This window comes from Dendrobates tinctorius, unplaced genomic scaffold, assembly GCF_039654945.1.
Source record: "Dendrobates tinctorius isolate UK_male_01 unplaced genomic scaffold, ASM3965494v1 ptg000062l, whole genome shotgun sequence".
Classification (NCBI taxonomy): domain Eukaryota; kingdom Metazoa; phylum Chordata; class Amphibia; order Anura; family Dendrobatidae; genus Dendrobates; species Dendrobates tinctorius.
In genome coordinates this window covers 27,920,585-27,942,350 of record NW_027361730.1, presented here as the reverse complement: position 1 = coordinate 27,942,350, position 21,766 = coordinate 27,920,585, and the positions used below count along the sequence as shown (strand labels likewise).

Below are 21,766 nucleotides of genomic sequence, written 5' to 3'. Positions count from 1 at the left end.
GCCACGATATTCCAACAGTCGGGAGGCGGTCTCCTAGTGAGAGCCCTCCACAGAAATACAGGTGGTCCCTTCTCGGGACATCTTAATTACCTAGCTGGTACAATATCACAGAGGCTGCGTCTCCTATCCCTTCCTCTAAGTTGCCCCACAATCTGCAACTAGCTCAATTTATCACTCCACTTCACTACTAGACAATAGTCACGGGTAGGGTGGTTGAATGGAGTACAATGACCGGTGGAGGAGGTGTGGTGTACACGAGGACGCGCAGAATGCGACGTCTCTCAGTTGCTGGTTCAGAGCGTGGCACAGGAACGCACTCAGTCTCACCACTCGACCGGTCACCCCTCAGACCCAAGGAGACCACAGACAAACCAATAACGGCTGAGACACTAGCAAGTGTGACACATACAGTGTATATGATCTCACTTACCGTGTTTTGGAGGGTGATCAGTCCTCGAGGTCAGCCACTACAGGTATCATCCACAGACATCCAGGCATGGGTCCAGAGGAGCCTCGGATCACTGTCCACGCCCCCCGTTGGGCTCCAAATTGTCGGGGTCGTAAACGACAATAAATCCTCATTCACCAGTCATTCCAAATCATTGTGCGAGCGCAAAACATCTGGTACCAATTAAGAATGACTCAGACACGCAGCTGATTCAGTCTTAGCTAATGTCCCGCATCCACACCTGTCAGGAGCAGTACAACAACTGGCTTTATTTACAAATACACAATACTATATTGAGTGTTAGGGGAAGGCGTGCATTAGGCGGGGTTTATGCAGTATACATCTAGTGTCCAGTCTCTCTCTGATTCGTCAAAACGTCTCCCGATGGTTACTTCTTCTTCACATTCCTGAGTTATCTTTTTTAGGAGAAATGAAACTTAACTTAACTCTTTAGACACTGAATTTAAGTGAAAGTGAACACTGGCAGCCATCTTTAATACAGTTACATTTGCATTAGCAAGCAATTAGGAAAAACTTATTGTTTCACAGTATAAAAGTATAAAAGTTATATAAGAAAATATATTTTCACCTTGACAGGGTCATGACACTGAATAAAGGGAGCTATAAGGACATCATGCTGTACATGCTGTATATATGAGGTTATAGTGACCATCATACTGTATATTAGGAGCTAGGGGCCTCATACTGTCTATAGAGGACTGTTGGGGCCTTATACTGTAAGTAGGGGGATCTGTGTTGGCCATCTTACTGTGCATGGGGGCTCTGATGCCATCATACTGTGTATTGGTGGATGTTGATGGCCATATTACTGTGTGGAGAGTTGTGTAGCATTACATTCCGTATTTGGAGGCTGTGGTGGCCATCATATTCTGGGGGATCATTACCATTATAGGGCTTGGATATTAAATGAAGCTCATCACTTCCAAAAATGCTATTTACTTACAGATATAATGATAATCTGCAAATAAATAGTTTTTAAATCAAGTTTGGCTGGCTTCACTGAGCAGAGGCTGCAGGGAGAAAATGAATTTTTATTTTTCCTGCAGTAGCTTGCTCTGAGTTATTGAGGCAACACGAGGAGCTATTTTACAGTCATCAGTCACTACACAGCTAGCGCACCATAATTACTTCCTTACATATTGATTGACAGTTTGCTCTGTATAGTGGTCACTGTCACAGCCACAGACACCTCTTTGATGACTCCAGCGGCTGCTGAGAAAATAAAACTTAATTATCACCCAGTAGCAATTTTCTCCCTGACAAATTTAACTCCAAATTTGGCTCCATCATGTACCACTCGCGCATCGTGTGCACACAGTTAAGGCAGGCAAGGCTGCCCATTTTCAAGGTCTGGAATGCAAGGAACATGTAGGCCTCTGTTCATGGAGTAATGTGTCATGATTGATCAGGTCCCTATTCTGTATGTCAAAGTAAAATAATATATGAGCATATTTATTAAGGGAAAGAGGGATTGAGCATCTGTGATTTAGCATATACTGTACATATACTGCTTAAGCTCAGTCATTAACGAATGAATAAAATTCACTGCAACTTTCTCCTTTTGTTAGAGAAAGCTTAAACCATATTCATATCAGGATCTAGTCTTGTCTACATGACGAGTGACTGCAGGGACACAGCTTATTAGTCTATGGCCAGTTGTACATTATTGACATCAGAGTGGATTATTTTAGATATGTGTGTGCAATAAAAGTTGTCAAGAGTGAGGAAGAATAGGATATTTAAATATAGAAATGTGTTAAAGCAAGCTGGTTCACACTCTGGCAAAGGAGCGTCTTCAGCAGCAAAAGAGTAAAGGTAAAAGTGGTTTTCTTATTTCTTCATTTCCTTTGATCAGAATAGTAGTAAATTCCCAAAACATGTCATTTATGGAAATACAAGATGCTTAGGACAAACACAAAGCTGTTCTGATCATTAATAAAAGAAAAACTGGCAGCTTTTGCTAGAATCATTCCATTAACACTTTATTCCAAAATATTTGTACGTCTTGCTGTTTCCGCTGGTGGAGAAGTAGACAACTGTGCTCTCAGAAGCTGCAGAAGCTGCACATCTGGTACAAGGTCTATGGAGTGCAGGAAAGTATGAGACTGACACTTTTTTTCTGCTTACTCACAAATGTTTTGGTAAGCCATCTGTTTATTTATACACATTCCATGTTGCACTACATTTTCTCCCAACTATTCATAGACACCAGCTGAATGAAGTCATCTCATGTTCTAGGGTTAGGCTTGGATCACTGTGCACACCTGACCTCTCCTTTACTGTCAATGGGGGGGTCACAGCATCCTGCCTTAAAGGTGTTAAACCCCCTGGACATAGGACTCAAGGAGATCTACCTTGTGTGCAGTCCACGCTTCTATGGCAACACAATAGATCAGATAGCTTCATGAATATTGCCAGTAGCAGGGGCTGCGTGAGGAATAAGTGATCAGTCTGATGTCAGCAGCCTCTGATGCTGCAGCTTCTCTCCGTCTGCTTAGTATGGGCAGCAGCCAGAGTCAAGGAGACAGGGAGGGAGGAAAAGAGGGAGGGAATTCTCTTTTTCTCTTTTTATTATGATTTGCTCCTTTTGTTCTTCTGGGCAGCCCTAGTCCAGTCCCTCCCCTGGCCGGCTGCTGACTGAACTGTTCTGCCCGTCTGTTGCATTTCATACCCTCCTGCAAAGTCCTCATCATCTATCTCACTGCTTGGGATCTGAACAGAGACAGGCAAACATGGACCACAGGCTCCCTCTGGCACCTCCACCTCTGGCAGGATGCTGCTGATGCTTCTGAGACCCAGATCTCCTGGTCAACGTGTGCCTGCAGCTGCAAGAGGTGCTGCTGACATGCCCCCAACAGTGGCAAAGAGGGGCTAATTCCAGAGAAGCCTTCAGTAGGGGGAGTATCTTGGCAGACAATGGACAGACTGCACCCCTCTATGAGGAAGCGTCTGTACAGTCTCCCGCAGCAGATCGGATCCAAAGCCTCAATCATGGATGAAGAAGAAGGTGAAGAGAGGGACACCTGGAGGAAAAGCATCAAGCTCAAACCATTACCTTCACCCTCAGCACTTAAGGTCCTTGACCCACGACCTGGAGCAAAGGAAGCCCATCTAGTTATGGAAACTGAAGTAGGCAAATCCCAAAGAACCAGCAGCAATGGAGACTGCAGGAGATTTACGGGTAGTCTCTCCTCCATTGCCAGCTGTGGCCGGCACCTGCATGATTCCGACCCCAGCGAAGGACGCAGGCTTATAAACTCAGAGGGAGACCTGAGTCCTACAGATGAGAAGTCCCCCACAATGGACGCTCCAGGAGACTCAGGTGTAGGCCCTTCCCCTGCAGCAGTGTCCCAGCCTGGGAGCACTGACCAGCACAGCAGTTCTGTAAAGGTTGACCCTAGAGAACAGACTTTATCTGCAGGGGACGAGGAGCAGAGTAGTTTCATGCACAGACAGTTTGGGGCGCTTTTACAGCCTGGGGTGAACAAATTTTCCTTGCGGATGTTTGGCAGTCAGAAGGCAGTAGAAAGGGAGCAAGATCGAGTAAAGTCTGCAGGATTTTGGATTATTCACCCTTATAGCGACTTCAGGTAATGCAATAAATCCGGCACACTCAGTCTGACATAAGGAGTGTGTAATGAGCATGGTATGATTATCACTACATCTTGTATCCCTATAAATCCATCAGTCACCTCTTGTTGGCATCTATACAGCATAGAATGGTGCTTCTTGTTATGTAGGGATTTACACACTGGTGAAAGGAAACCTTATGTTTCACCTATGAAATGGGTGATCATGAGCTTTGTCTCTCTGTAACCTTGAAGGAGTCACTCTTCTGAAAAAATAGCTACATTGTACAAGCTTGTAGATGGAGAGAACCTCCTTATGGATATAGTGATCTGTAGCACGGAAAACTGTTGATTGAAGGTAAAGACGTGAGGATGCGCTATTAAATCTCAGAAATCAGAAAAACATTTTACAGCCTGGGCCTAGTATGGTAAGAAGACAGTGTGCAAGCCTCATATCTCCACACTGAGCCACTATATGAAGTGATGATCAGGACACGGTTAAAACAGTGTTTATATTCACTGTACATTCTTCCATCTCATAAAAGGCTTCAAATAGACCTTATATACATTCATCTGTGTATTCACACCAGGGATGGGGGCGAAGTGCGGGAAATATTTATTACAATCCATTTTTTCTCAATGGAAGGCAGGGAGTTGGGGGGGGGATATTGTGGTAGAACTGAAGGAAGCGTAGATTTATGAAGTACCATTCAGAACCTCATAATAATAAATGTTTCTCTAGTACATAGAAATATATTTATAGTTTTCCCTTTGTACTGAACTTAACGAGAAATTCAATAGCTCTGAAGATTGCTGTTTTGGTTCCTTGTATTTAGATGCCATCAATAAGTAATTCATTTAGCACTTGTCAAATAAATAGATAATAGAAAAACTAGCTGCCAGTCATGACACCTACACACTTTTAGTTGAAAGCCTTGATACCTTGTATCCGACATTTTTTTAACACATAAAAGTGGTTCACATCACTAGTGCAATGAACAAAGCTAATACATTAGGAAGAATGTGCACTTTTTTTTTCTTATTCTTTTTTCTTCCTACACATTTTTTTCTTCCTATTGTCATTCTGTTCAAAATGGCTGATCAAAATGCTTTTGAAACAAAACTTTATTGCTTTGATCCTTAAAGGGGTTTTCTAGTTTTGGAAAACCCCATTATTTACCCTCCCAAGTCCATCACTGAGTCTCCACTGCTCTCCGTGTCTGTTATTGTCAACAACATGGCAGCCAATCAGTAAGCTCAGCAGTTTGTGTCGTCATTTTGGGCAGAGCCGCTGAGCTCATTACTGGCTGTAGCACTGTCAATGTGACCTCAGCGCTGAATCAAGCTAAATCTGGTGAGGAGAATCCAATATGGAGTCACCCACTTAAACACCACTCAAGTGGTTTTTTTTTCTATTTCACAGCTGGAGAGGTATCACTAATGTCTGTACCAGCCACTGTCTTCTGCTCTTCCCAACGCCGCTCCCATCTCTTTCGGCCATCTTGTGACCACAGCTCCTGGCTGACCAAAGCTCATAGCTAATGGTCATCAGCTCTCATTGTAGGTCTATGAGAGTCTCGTTCTGGCTCTTAAAGGCTCACATTAAGACCGGAGTCACACTTGCGAGAAACTCGCACGAGTCTCACATCTCAATACCCGGCACTGCCACTGGCACTCGGGACCGGAGTGTGTAGCTGCATGTGTTTTTATGCAGCCGCACACTCCGGTCCCGAGTGCGGCGGCAGTGCGGGGTATTGAGATGCGAGACTCGTGCGAGTTTCTTGCAAGTGTAACCCTGGCCTTAAAGTGACTTCCAGTTCGCCCAGCAATCATCACTGGAGAAATCCAGCAGGTCAAAACTAACAGAAAACGAGCAGAGCGCCATGGATAACAGATGCAGACAAAAGTTGGTACATCTTTTTTTATGGACAGGGAACGTGCATCAGTGACACCACTCTGTAGGTGAAATTTATAAAAAAAAAATATCGGAGTGTTCCTTTGACGCCTCTCCTGGCTTTATTTAGGGAATGTGTACACATTTTTTTCAGGTGGGTCTGCTCCGAAACTCATCATCCATAAAAAATTAAAAGTATGAATATATGCGTTTCTGTGTAAAAAAAAACTTGCTGTGCATATGTTCAGCGTTTTGATCGCCTTTTAACTGCTTCATGTTTCCAAAGACGCCAAGCAGTTAGAAGTGAGCATACCAGTCTATAGGTATCTTTTGCACAGAAGGCGCTTCGGTACTTTACAATGCAAGGCAATAAGATTTCGTAAAAAATTGCAGATGGGCAAAAACGATGAAAAAGAAAAGACGCTTCAGGGAAAAATACGCTGACTTTTCCTGAAGCATCTTGCTCTTAGAAACCTCGCCAGGTTCGCCCACCTGAAAATACCCTAAAACTATGTTTTATGTGAAGTTTTGCAGTGTTTTTATCATTGAAGTCTGAGTCTTGTTCGGCTGCCCCTTGTTCAAGCAGCATGAATCAATTTTTTTAAAACTGCAAATAAATGATAATTTTTGGGATATAGTCGGTATCAGTGAAACCAGAAATGGTATCTTCTTTAAAAATGTTCAAGAAATGTGTCTTTCCATGAACCCAGTTCTAAAGTCCCATTTTCAGAGGCTGATGAGAAGCCAAACCAACATTTGTATGAACATTTCATCTGCCAGTCAAAAGCGATTTTTTTTTTTGTTATTTGATAACATAACATTCAAACATAAAAATCGTTGTTGGGATCACGACACAGTATAGCGCACATATCTACATGGACAAAGCACATGTCATTTCAAGAACAGTGCACACGGCAGACGTCATACAAGAACAGCGCACACGTCACCCATGGACAAAGCACACGTCAGATATCATTCAAGAACAGCGCACACATCACCCATGGACAAAGCACACGTCAGACGGCATACAAGAAAAGTGACACAATATACATGGACAAAGCACACATCAGATGTCATACAAGAGCAATGCATACAACACACATCGACAAAGCACACGTCAGATGCCATACAAGAAAGGTGACACATCACACATGACAAAGCACATGTCAAACGTCATACAAGAACAGAACACACATCACACATGGACAAAGCACACATCAGATGTCATACAAGAGCAATGCATACAACACACATGGACAAAGCACATGTTAGACGCCATACAAGAAAAGTGACACAGCACACATGGACAAAGCACACATCAGATGTCATACAAGAGCAATGCATGCAACACACATGGACAAAGCATATGTCAGACACCATACAAGAAAAGTGACACATCACACATGACAAAGCACATGTCAAACGTCATACAAGAACAGCACACACATCACACATGGACAAAGCACACATCAGATGTCATACAAGAGCAATGCATGCAACACACATGGACAAAGCATATGTCAGACACCATACAAGAAAAGTGACACATCACACATGACAAAGCACATGTCAAACGTCATACAAGAACAGAACACACATCACACATGGACAAAGCACACATCAGATGTCATACAAGAGCAATGCATACAACACACATGGACAAAGCACATGTTAGACACCATACAAGAAAAGTGACACAGCACACATGGACAAAGCACACATCAGATGTCATACAAGAGCAATGCATGCAACACACATGGACAAAGCATATGTCAGACACCATACAAGAAAAGTGACACATCACACATGACAAAGCACATGTCAAACGTCATACAAGAACAGCACACACAGCACACATGGACAAAGCACACATCAGATGTCATACAAGAGCAATGCATACAACACACATGGACAAAGCACATGTTAGACGCCATACAAGAAAAGTGACACAGCACACATGGACAAAGCACACATCAGATGTCATACAAGAGCAATGCATGCAACACACATGGACAAAGCATATGTCAGACACCATACAAGAAAAGTGACACATCACACATGACAAAGCACATGTCAAACGTCATACAAGAACAGCACACACATCACACATGGACAAAGCACACATCAGATGTCATACAAGAGCAATGCATACAACACACATCGACAAAGCACACGTCAGATGCCATACAAGAAAGGTGACACATCACACATGACAAAGCACATGTCAAACGTCATACAAGAACAGCACACACATCACACATGGACAAAGCACACATCAGATGTCATACAAGAGCAATGCATGCAACACACATGGACAAAGCACATGTCAGACGCCATACAAGAAAGGTGACACATCACACATGACAAAGCACATGTTAGACGCCATACAAGAAAAGTGACACAGCACACATGGACAAAGCACACATCAGACGTCATACAAGAGCAACGCACATAACACACATGGACAAAGCACACGTCAGATGGCATACAAGAACAGCACACACATCACATAGGTCACACATGCAGATTACACAAACCAAAGTGAACATGACCCACGTGTCACACCAAAACATTGCACACATCAGAGTAGCACAGGATATACATTGGACACACACACCAATTAACGCAAGCACTCACAACATGTGCACTATCCTCATTATAAAAATGCCAGCAGAGAGTCATTGACAATGGTATAAATGCTAACCACATTCATTGCTGACCTCCAACAAGCTCAGTGATGCGGTTGCAAAGCTCCACCTCTGATCATAAAGCCCCACAACTACTCAAATGGATGTGTACACTTCCCAGGTCCATAGGCTTCCTAGAGCCCTGTGAGGGCCCAGTTATTCCTTATGAAAGGTTAGTCGTGACGGGTCTTTCCTCCTCTGGGCCCTTCTGCAGCTCCACAAGCTACATGTCCGCATCTGGTCATTTCTATGAATATATCAACACAAATTATGATGAAAGGTCATATTTTGCAAAAAACAACCCTCAACTAGTAGTGTATGTTTAGCGTGTTATTTCTGATTTCAAGACATTACATAGGTATACTATGTGTGGCGATAGTGTCCCTGACTTTTGTAATGCAAGCTTCAAATCTCAATGCAGTGACTATTGTGAATGAGGCTAGCCATTATTCAGGATTATATATGTTATGTGTATGGCAATACTGAAAGCAGAACATATCTGTGACTATGTGTAGGCTGTCCTGTCCAAATGCAGCATGACGAGGCGACATATACGCTGATTTCAGTGGTGTGTCAGCTATGTGTCACTATAGTGTCGTTTTATAGTCCGTAGCAGCGCGATACAAGTGCTAGGAGCCAGGATTCTGGCACATTCATGAGCTTTAATACTCCCCCATCCCCACTGATGATTGACATCTTTCTCCCTTATGCTCGGTATTAGGGAGAAAGCTGTCAATCAGTGGCGGTGGGCAGGGAGAGCTTATGAATACATCAGAATCCTTGTTCTCCACGTACATACAGTATTACAATGGAGAAAATGTAATTTTCTGAAAAACTACACCCTAGTGACAAGTCAGCTGAAATCAACATGTCTGCCACTACTTCATGCTTCCTTGAGAGATGGCAGCATAGATGTGACAACAGATTCCCTGCAAGTTCCATTGATAAATTAGGAAAAGAATATACAAGAAAGGGCAAACGTTGGTAGAAAAACAACCTATGTGGATCAATGGTGTTGCTTGTCAGATGGTCAGTGGTTCAGCGTGGACCTGCTACCGTCCAATTATCTATCCTCAGAGAAACATTGAGCAGTAGGGAGTTCCATATCAGCTGCTGCAGATGTAACACTTACTCTTCATGTAATACAGCAGCAGCACTTCCTTCACATTGTGACAAGCACAGTCAAAATGTAATCTTCTTGTGCAGCCATCCACGTACAATCGTTAGATTCTTTCACACATTAGTCTGTAGCAATTTATTCCACAACTATCATACATTAGCAAGGAGCTGATGCCGTTGTTTAAATAAAGCTGTTGCTGAGAACAGCCAGATTTCCTTAAAGGGCTTTCCCACTTTTGGTAAACCCAACTCCCATGGCTGCAGTTTGTTTTTATTAAAACAGACTAATCCTTTACACACCCTCCCCAGGTCCAGCATTGAGTCTCCACTTTTGCTCTCAGAGGCTGTTACTGTCCACGACGCTGATGTCACATCACGTTGACCGCACTGCAGCTAACAACTGAGCTCATCAGATCTGCCCAAGCCGCAAGTATTGGCCGCAACCAATAATCAACACCGTGAGCAGCGGCGGAATCTTGGCTCTGGACCTGGGGAGGGTGAATAAAGAACATGATTTGTTTTTAAATAAAATGCAGTTGTGAGATATGGGTTTTCTGAAATTGGAGAATCCCATTAACTGTACTGAAATAAAATGTAAATGAGCCAAAAATACAAATATGAAAAAATGAAAAGGTTGCTGCTGTAAGATTCATATCAACTGATTGTTCGCCTTGTTCTTTTTTTTTTATAAAGGCCTATATAGTAATCTAGTGAGCCAGTAGTTGTTTTCTTCTTAACGGTGATGTATCTTCTTTCTTATTATTTTTAATATTAATTTTATCCAGACAGTGATGCATATTTTGTTTTTTAAACTGTTTATATTTTCTGATTTTTCATATATATATAAAGTATATATATATATACATATATATATATATATATATATATTTTTTTTTTTGAACCCTGTTATTTGTGTATGATTATCGGGGCTGCTATCTTTCCTGGGCTTCTATTAACAGCATTTAGAAATTTGCTTTATAACAGCCAGTTGAACAATAGATTGCAGTCATTGACTTTTATAGGAAGACATGCTCTGTGACCTGTGCAGGGGTCACTGTGCGGGGAGGAGAAAGAAGTGAGCTGTGACCAGGGCCGGTTTTAGACAAAGTGGGCCCTGGGCAAAAATTTAAAGTGGGGCACCAAATGCTCACATATTCCACATCACACAGAAACATTTCAGTTGTATTTACATGTGCTGAGTTCAGGCTGCTAAACGAGTGCGATTGACAATATTGAAGTCGGTCAATGCTTGTTTCCCGGCCTCTTTACACTGGCTGAGGAACAATGATTGCCACAGAATGATCACCAGTAGAACAATCTGTCCCCATACAGTATCATGTTATTAGCAGCTTATCTGCAGTTTTCACTGGGCAATGTGCTGCTGAGAACAATGATTTTTTTTCTGGCATAAACAATCTGATCACTCGATGAATAGGCAGCATTTTGTTTATTTAGTATAATACACCCCATAGTCCTCCATATTGTATAATGCACACCCCATAGTCCTCCATATAATTTAATGTGTCCCATAGTCCTCCATATAGTGTAATGTGCCCCTTATCCCTCATTATACACTCCCCATAGTCCTCCTTATAGTACAATGCACTCCTAATAGTATAATGCACACCATAGTCCTTCATCTAGTATACTGCATTCCCCATAGTTCTCAATACATTATAATGCAGGTCCCATATAGTTCATATAGTATAATGCACTCCCCATGGTCTTTCATAGAGTACAATGCAGCTTCACTCAATAGAGTATAATGCAGCCCTACTTAGGGCGTAATGCAGCCCCTCTCAGAGTATAATTCAGCCCCCATCAGAGTATAATGCAGCGCTCCCCATAGAGTATAATGCAGCGCCCCCTCATATGAGTATAATGCAGCCCCCTCAGAGTACAATGCAGCACCCCCTCATAGAGTACAATGCAATGCCCCTCCATAGAGTGAAATGCAGTGCCCCCTCATAGAGTACAATGCAGAACCCCCTGATAGAGTACACTGCAGCGCCCCCTCACAGTTTAATGCAACGCCCCCTCATACAGTATAATACAACCCCCTCATAGCGTATAATACAGCTGCCTCATAAAGTATAATTCAACCCCCCACACACACAGTATAATACAGACCCCCCTACACACAATATAATGCAACCTCCCACACACAGTACAATGCAACCCCCACTGACACACAATATAATGAAACCCCACACACACAGTATAATGCAGCTTTCCCATAGAGTACAATGTGAGCCCCAATAGAGTATAATGAAGCTCCTCATAGAGTATAATGCAGCGCCCCTTCAGAGTCAGAGTACAAAGTATAATTCAACACCCACACATACAGTATAAAGCAGCCCCCCACATACACAGTATAATGCAGACCTGCTGACACACAGTATAATGCAGCCTTCCCATAGAGTACAATTCGGCCCTCAATAAAGTATAATGCAGACCCCCATAGAGTATAATGCAGCGTACCCTCATAAATTATAATGCCGTGCCCCCTCAGAGTACAATGCAGTGGTCTCTCAAAATATAATTCAACACCCTCACACACAGTATAATGCAGCCTTCCCATAGAGTAAAATGTGGCCCCAATAGAGTATAATGCAGCCTTCTCCAAAAGGTATAAGGCAGCGTCCCCTCATAGAGTATAATGCAGTGTCCCTCAGAGTACAATGCAGCAGCCTCTCAAAGTATAATTCTACACCCCCCACACCCACAGTATAATGCAGCCCCCACATACACAGCGTAATGCAGACCTCCTATACACACCATATAATGCAGCCCCCGTACGCACACACAGTATAATGCAGCCCCCTACACACACTCACATAGTATAATCCTGCCCCCAACCCCCCACACAGTATAATGCAGCCCACACACACAGTATAATGCAGCCCCCACACAGCACAATGCAGTGCTTGCACGCACACACACTAATGCAGCCCCACAGCCCAGCAATGTTACACACACATTAATGCAGACACACACAATACTTACCTCTCCCTGTCTCCCAGCTGCTCTGGCTTCTGCAGAGCGTCTCATCAGCTCCACACAGTGTGGCGCATGATAAAGTGATGCCATCGCACGCCTGCTGAGTCACAAGCAGAGGAGGAATGATGGGAGAGGGAACATCATCTGACGCACTCTCATACATCATTGCATTCAACTATATATGCATCTGGGCAATAAAAATGAAAAAAGCATATACAGAATGGGAGGAATAGGGCTAAGCAACAGCACATATGAAAAAGACTTGGTTATAATCTAAAGGGCTGTCACATTGTAGAAGGATCAACTTTATTCTCATTTGCACAAGGAAAGACTAGAAGCAATGGGATGAAACTGAATGGGAAGAGACACAGATTAGATATTAGAAAAAACTTTTTGACAGTTAGAGTGATCAATGAGTGGAACAGGCTGCCACGAGAAGTGGTGAGTTCTCCTTCAATGGAAGTCTTCAAACAGAGGCTGGACAGACATCTGACTGGGATGATTTAGCGAATCCTGCTTTGAGCAGGGGGTTGGACCAGATGGCCCAGGAGGTCCCTTCCAACTCTACGATTCTATGATTCTATGATTCTATGATTCTAATAATAGATCACAGACTGAATATGAGTCAACAGTGTGATGCAGCAGCAAAAAGGCAAATGCAATTCTAGGATGTATTAACAGAAGCATACAGTCTAGATCACGTGAAGTCATTATTGCCCTCTACTCCTCTTTGGTCAGACCTCATCTGGAATACTGTGTCCAGTTTTGGGTGCCACATTTTAAAAAAGACATCAACAAACTGGAGCAAGTTCAGAAAAGAGCAACCAGAATGGTGACCGGTATGCAAACCCTGTCTTATGAGGAAAGGTTGCAGGATTTGGGAATGTTTAGCTTGCAAAAGAGAAGGCTGAGAGGAGACTTAATAGCTGTCTACAAATATCTCAAGGGCTGTCACATTGTAGAAGGATCATCTTCATTTTCATTTGCACAAGGAAAGACTAGAAGCAATGGGATGAAACTGAATGGGAGGAGACACAGATTAGATATTAGAAAAAACTTTTTGACAGTTAGAGTGATCCATGAGTGGAACAGGCTGCCACGAGAAGTGGTGAGTTCTCCTTCAATGGAAGTCTTCAAACAGAGGCTGGACAGACATCTGTCTGGGATGATTTAGCGAATCCTGCTTTGAGCAGAGGGTTGGACCAGATGGCCCAGGAGGTCCCTTCTAACTCTATGATTCTATGATTCTATATCGGCACTATTAGCGCACACCACTGGCTGAAGGGAACCTGGGAGAGCAGGGGCCCCTTGGAGGGTGGGGGCCCTAGGCAGGTGCCTGGTCTGCCTGCCCCTAAAGCCGGCCCTGGCTGTGACATCACCTGCTGTGAGTGGCAGATGAGGATCCCATATTATCTTTATATAGGTGATACCTTTCATTGTAATTCTGCCTCTCGTAATAATGAGATTACCACTGATAAGTTATTTTGATAGAACACAAAGTGACATCAAGCAGAAACCAGAAAGACCCGACATAAATCAATGGGACAAATCTCCTTCTGCTTGCTATAGGAAAGCGCAAGATCCCAATTCTGATTGTCATTTCAAGCTTGTACATTTGAATTCACTGTGTTACTCATCTTTTTACCTATATTTCTTGTTACACAATAATTCTTATGCTGGAAGAGTGTTTGTAAGTTGTATACTACAGAAATAAATGGGAGTGCAAGTTTCCTTCCACCAAAGTTCTCTGTTTCTCAGTGTGTGCCGTAACAGGGGCTCTCTCTTCAACACTTGTATGATAGGTCATTTACATTAACACTAGTTTATATTTTGATTTTTAAACTCTTTAATAGGCTTGAAGTTTAAGGAGTTTTTTCAAGTTATACTTTATCTATGGGATAGGGCAATAACTTCCCAATTACTGGTGCTCTGACCTCTGAGACTCCCAATGATCATGAGAATCTGGGCTCTGAAGAGCTAATTGTGAATGGAGTTCTGGACAATTAGGGTATGTGCACACGCTGCGGTTTTGGTCGCTGCGGACCCGCAGCAGTTTTAGCTGCGGTGTACAGTACCATTCAAATGAATGGTAAACAAAAACCGCTGTGTAGACGGTGCGGAAAAATCCACGCGGATTTCCTGCAGTTTTGAAACCACAGAAAGAATTGACATGTCAATTCTTTCTGCGGAATCCGCAGCGGGTTCCTATCTCCACCATTGTGGAGATGGTGAATCCGCAGGACCAAACCGCAGGCAAAACCGCAGATAATCCGCAGGTCTTTTGACCTGCGGTTTATCTGCGGTTTTGGCAAAATCCGTGCGGATTAATCCGCAGCGGATTCCGCAGCGTCTGCACATACCCTTATGCACATTGGCTTTCCATTCATTCTTAAGTAACTGCACCCCTGACAATGACTGACAGCTGGGCCCTAATGCTGAGCTGCTATCAGTTCGTGCCGGGGACGCAGGTACAGCCACTACTGTCTATACACTGAGCAGAGACTGAACCCATGCTGGCACCACCCCCGTCACTGAAGCCCAGACGCTACCGAGAGGAATAAAGTTCATTTATTCACTGCGCCGCAGATAGGTTCAAAACACGATTAATCTGCAGATTAAACCAATATCTGCAAAAAACAAATGCAAGCACAGTTAAATAAAAAAAAATTGCTTGTACTTCTGATTTATGCTAAAGTTCGTTGAAATGAAAATGATTAAAAAAGAGGAATTGTTTATTAAGCAAGCTATTTTACAGAATTTCTTTGTATGCACACTTGATTTATAGAAAACAATGTCATTTTTGTAAATGTGGAGTTGCAGTTACACAGAAAATAAGCCTAAAAGAGTGAAAATTGTTCATAAGAGAGACTGTCAAAATGATTTTCTATGAGTTTCAGTCATGTTTTCAGTTTTGTAGTAGCCAATTATTGCTTGTATTTGTTGTATTTTTCGTACTTTGAAGAAAATTGTATTATACATGTTCAGTTTTTTTTTCTGTTTCTCAATGAAGATTTTACACAAGCAGATTTCTTGAGAGCATTTAAGTTCCATTTGTCTGAACTATGCCTTCAATTGTTCATTCATAATTATGTGAGCAATTCTATGAATAGGTTCTGTCTGTGTGGGCTGCTGCGAGTAACAGTCTAGGCTGGTAATATAAATACGTATGCAATAATTCCCATTCAATTTTCATTCAGTTGATTAACACTAACAGAAGTAGGTTGGGCACATTTTTTTTTGGCATAATTGTGTAAAGCAAAAATCTAAAATGCAAATTCTCAATATGTTCATTTTTTAAGCAGATTGCCATTGGCTTACTAGGTAAAAGCCTGATGAACCACTATTTTATGCTTGGATTTAACGCCATTAGGGCACAGACGCTGTAAAAATCAGACAGAGATCGGATCGCAATGCACGGCCATCCGTCGGCTCTCCCTACTCGAGAACCTCAGTATTTGTAGGTCAAGATCAAGAGTGGAACAATCCTAGGAAAAGTATGATATAAATATGTCACCACTTCTGCATTTTCCACCCCCTCCTGATTTTGGCTTACAAATACATCCCGTCTCGAACTTGACAGCCTACTCGTACTGCAAAAATGCAGATGTGTGAAACCGGCCATTTCTGCACCAAAAACATTTCTCTTGGCTGGAAAATTGCTGTATAAAAATCTCCTTGTTTTTTATGCATTTCTCCCTTTCATTAGAAATGCTGCCAAAAATGCTGAAAGAATTAACATGTTGCTAATTTGAATCTGCTTCAAATCTGCATGGAAATAAAAGGTTCCATGTACATGGTGTTTAAGAAAACCAAAGGCACTCACTTGCTATTGTATGGTGCTACATATACTCATAACATGGTGAAATGTTTCTGTAATACTGCATCAGATGAAACGTGGATGTGTATATAAGAAGTCTAAATGCACTTTTGTGTTTATGAAACCTCAAACGTCATCTGTCAGAAGGATCTAAACTCTCAAGCTGTATACATGGACATGCAAGCCATAGAAAGTTATATGAATTGACACCTTGATATCTGCAATCTGATGTTTTATTCCAGAGAAAGCTATGCTTTTCTTATATGCAAATGAGCTATTAAGATCTATGGGCGTACACCGATGTCCCCGAGTTTCTGCCTCTAGAGCTTATTTTACATGAAAGGGGAGGGGACATTACCAGTGTGAGACATGTAATGACTGACAATTTTCTCTCATAATCATACACAGATCTGCCTTGAGATCAGAACTAAAGCTGTACAACACAGTTAAATTACAGCAGAAGTGAACTTTTTCTCATTACAAACACATTTGCATCTACAGTTATCCTTATGGCGCTTTATATCAGCTGCAGAGCTGTGCCTGATTATACCCAATACTGTCCAGCAGAGTTGAACTTTGTCTCATTACATAGACAACAAAAACATTTGCAATTGTCCTCTTAGGGTGATTCAGCTTCCATCTCACAGACAGCCAGTGGGGAAGGGGCAGCACCTCAGAGCTGAAGCATTGTGAGAGGAAAATTCAAAATGCATTGATTGTGTTTGCAATGAGACAAAATTCAACTCTATGGCACTGTGGTTGTTATCATCAGGCACAGCTCTGCAGCAGAACTGACAGCATATGAGAGAAGAGCTGTAGATGCAAATGTGTTTGTAATAAGACAAGGTTCACTTCTGCTATACTGTATTCTGATTTCACTGCAGAAATGTGTGCAATTATGAGGGCAAAGTGTCAGTCATTACATATCATGCACTAATAACGTTCCCTTTCAGTTAAAATCAGTGCAGGAGGCAGATTTTCATGCAGATCAGTGTCTCGCCAATAGATCTTAACAGCTCATTTTCATATGACAGAACGTGAATTTCTTTGAAATAGCAGATCACAGTTATCAAGGTATCATTTTATTTAACTTTATACGACTTACATGTCTATATAGACGGCTTAGGAGGGTCGATCCTACTCACCGATTCCATTTAAGGTCTCATAAATAGAGTTGAGAGAATATCTTCGGCCCCCCGCTTATTTAGCAAGCTATAGCGCTTGCCGAATAAGCTGCAGCGGTAACCCGGCTTCCTGGATCTTGCCAGCTGAAAAACTGATCGCCGCTGCAGCTGCATGTGTCGCGGCTGTGTCACAGCACATGCATGGATTGCCTGTGTGTTGGGCTCTCCATGCATGTGTTGTGACAGTGACACAGCCGTGACACATGCAGCTGCGGCAGCGATCAGCTGTTCAGCCGGCACAATCCAGGAAGCCGGGTTACCGCTGCAGCTTATTCGGCAAGCGCTATAGCTTGCCGAATAAATGGGGAACCGAATATATTCGCTCAACTCTACTCGTAAACACAAAAGTGTGCATAGATTTCTTATGTATGCATCTGTGGCGCCCTGCGTCTTTATCGCCACAAAAGGGTTAAATATGCACTGTTTTGTTTTGCATGTGTTTTGTGAGCAATGGGAGTTATGCTTTCTCTGCTGGAGACCACAACACACACACAATTCATCTCACTACCTTACTTGTCTGCAGCTTAGAGCTTTGCAAACATACCCTAAATTGGGAGGGGCAGGAGCAGAGTTGTTGTTTTCAATGTGAAGGAGGAGAAGAAGAACGCTCTTGGAAGCCTCTAGACATGTGCTCTATCCAGGAGTAGAGCTAAGAAGCATCAGGGAATCAGCCCCTAGACCATCCATGCTTTCAGAGCAGGGTGGTAAGCTGAGAGACTGTGTGGGATTATACAACCAACAGCATCGTGCTTTCCCCAGGAAAACTGCAGCAAACTAGGATCAGTGATGGATTGTGCAAGAGGGAACTTGAGCTGCCTCACACAGGACCCAAGCTGCAAGTTGCCAGAAGGGAGATACACAGTGAGTAGAAGCTATACTGGAAGTTTCTAAACTCCGGGAAGCCTTGCTCCCTGAAGGGATTAGAATAGCAGGAAGCATACACTGAGTCACAAGCAGAGTGAAGGATAACTCCCATTTTGCAAAGCAGACTGTAACCTGGTGAGAGTTGTAATATCTCCTCTGAACTGCACCTGAACCACAGTAAATGATAAAGTGACTTTACTTGTCTCCTGCCTGATTACTCCGTGCCTTCTACTTCCATCACAATCTCTGGCGGTCAGCCCTGGTTGGAGAGGGTTAAACATCTTCATTACCATCACCATCTACTCCCCCAGGGATCATCTGCTGTGCCAGCTATACTACAGTCGAACACTCCAACTGGTGTCACGAATCACAACGTAAACTCTATCCCCATTCAATTCTACCCCTTTTACATGACCACCTGAGGCCACGGACCGGGTCACTGCCTCTATGACATTTCCCATTGAAGTTAACGGGCCTGGTGCCGAGGATCCTACGGCCTCTGGGGCACGTCATTTTGGCGTCACGAACAGGATTCGAACAGGATTCCGTGCATGCCTAAAGTCCTACAGGAGCAACGACATGCAGCAGCTGAAGCGGTGAGTCGCACCCCTTCAAGGGATAACTAGGGGGGGAGAATGTCTAATCCCGGCAACGGTCAGGGTGCAGCAGCTGCAGCTCCCATATTGCCTCTCACCATGCCTTATTTACCAGGTGCAGCATGACTGCCACAGTACACTGGTGAATCGCACACCTTAAGTGACTTCAAAGAGAAGCTGTGCAGCATGTTTGAAATTTACCCTATGTCAGAGGAGCAGAAAGTCAGTATACTTACAAGTCAGCTCAGTGGCGCTGCTCAGAGAGAAGTTAAATCTTGGCTAGCGACTGATAAAAAGATTGTAAATGACATTTTTGCTAAACTAAGGGATACTTTTGACACCCGTACTGCTTCAGAAATAAAGATGCGATTTTTCAGCTGCAGACAGAAATCACAGGACACAATTAGAGACTATGCCCTTAACCTGCAGGAGGCACTGCGGGCCATTAAACAAATTGATCCAGACAGTGTAAGATATGAGAACAAAATGCTGAAAGAGCAGTTCATTGAAGGTCTTTTGTCTGATTCCAGTAAGGCGCAACTGCGCATGATGTCATTGCAGAACCCTGACATGGACTTTGTTCAGTTTAAGGACAGATCCATCCGTATCTTAAGAGAATCTACCTATGTCTGCACTGAGCCAGTTAAACATCCAGCAGTTACATACCACCAGGGGGCAGTATCCTCACCCCAGGTGCCTGCAGTACAGCATGTGCAGATTCCAGTTGATGATTCTACTGCAGATTTACGATTGCAAGTACAGGAACTGACTAAAAATATGGCTGCTCTATGTAAAACTGTTCAGACTCTCCAGTCCTGTTCCCCCACAGAGAGGATCCAACTAGCATCAATCCCGGATGATCTCCCATGGCGGCGGCCAAAGAGGATGCCACAACATCAGCGACGACTGACCCACACCGGCAGGAGAACAACGGACCGATTAGACCCTTCTGGAAGACTCATCTGCAGACAGTGCCATAAGGTTGATCATATTGAAAGGGAATGTCCTTTAAATGGGCGACCCCTAGGGCCGAGGACCAACCCCCAGGAGTAAGACAATCTGGTCCAACTAACTGGAGAAACAGGTATGTTGGAGGACATCCACTTATACCCGTGGTAGTGGATGGTATCCCCTTCACCGCCCTCATGGATACTGAATCACAGGTAACCACAATGCCTCACACACAGTACCAGAGATATTGGACTGATGCTGATTTCACCCAACTTCCTGATGGTAACTTGTCATTAATAGCAAGTAATGGTCAACCTCTGACACAGGTGGGGTAAAAAGAGGTTGTCATTAAAGTGGGGAAAGTGGAGCTCAAAGCTCAAGGTCTCGTGGTGGTAGAGGTGGACAGAGCAGAGTGTCAACCTATCATAACATTGGGCACAAATGTGATTGAATATTGTTTAAGTGAGGTCATCACTAGAGATGAGCGACTTTGCCTTTTTTCGGGTCGAGTCGGGTTTCACGAAACCCGACTTTCGCAAAAGTCGGGTCGAACAAAATCGGCCGATTATTGTGAAAAGTCGAAGTCCGACTGAAACACGAAACCCAATGTAAGTCAATGGGGAAGAAAAGTCTGCAGTGAGTGGAGGACAGGAAACACACCTACAGTGCCGATTTTAATGCCAAAAACATCAATTCTTATTCCTTAAGCTTGTCAACCTTAATTTACTTTATAATAATAGTTAGGCATTGAAAACTGCGGGTTATTTGGCTAAAGTTGTGGGGGGGGGTAGTGCTGGCTCCAGATTTTCGTGGGCCCAGGGCCAAAGCGTGTCACTGGTCTCCTTTAACACATGACACAATTCATGATCCTTTGATACGGCAGACAAATAGCGGTACAGTACAATGAAAAATGCTTCAATTCTTACATCACATGACTGATATCCATTTTAAATTCTCCAATAGCTCCAAAAACAGACAGTATATTCCTCCATACAGTATTATGGCCACCGCATAGTGCACCAGAGTGATGAGGCCCATATATTTCTCCATACAGAATCATTGGTCCCATATAATGTTCCATACAGTATATGATGAGCTCCACATAATGCTACAGTACAGGTTGTTCACCATGGATGAAGCTCCAGTGTCTTATGGGCCCAAATAATGCTCCATATATAATGGGCCCCATTTCTAATGCTCCAGTGTATAATGGGCCCTGTAAATGCTGCTCCAGTGAGTGATGTCCACCTTTGGAATGCTCCAGTGCATGGTGGGCCCTAGATATTATTCTCCAGAGTATCGTGCTCCCCAAAAATTGCTCCCAACCTTTAAAACAATTAAATAAGTTTCCTCGCTAGGGAATCCCTGTACTAGTCTGGACTCCTCGTCATCCCCATCTTCCATCTCTCTGCACTTGGACTGCTTAGGCAGAGGGCGTACAGACGTGATGTCATCGCGCTCTTTGACCAGAATGTCACTGTCAGGAAAAGTGTTTGGTTTCCGGGGGCAGTATGGTTGCAAAGCTGAACCTTAAAGGAATGTCCAGAAGGGCACAACCAGGAGTGGAGCCTGCAGCTTAATTGGACTCAACACGGGCAACCTCAACCATGCCATTC

The 21,766-nt window shown here is 43.2% G+C and overlaps 1 protein-coding gene across 1 annotated transcript in view; it reads left to right on the top strand.

The window, feature by feature from the left end:
* Positions 1-3,020: 3,020 nt before the first annotated feature.
* HCN4 (hyperpolarization activated cyclic nucleotide gated potassium channel 4) overlaps positions 3,021-21,766 on the top strand; it is a 338,377-nt gene continuing 319,631 nt past the window's right edge. The window contains exon 1 of the mRNA XM_073579459.1: positions 3,021-4,059. Within this exon, the coding sequence (XP_073435560.1) occupies positions 3,386-4,059 (674 nt within the window). The 5' untranslated portion in view covers positions 3,021-3,385. The remainder of the gene's footprint in view (positions 4,060-21,766) is intronic.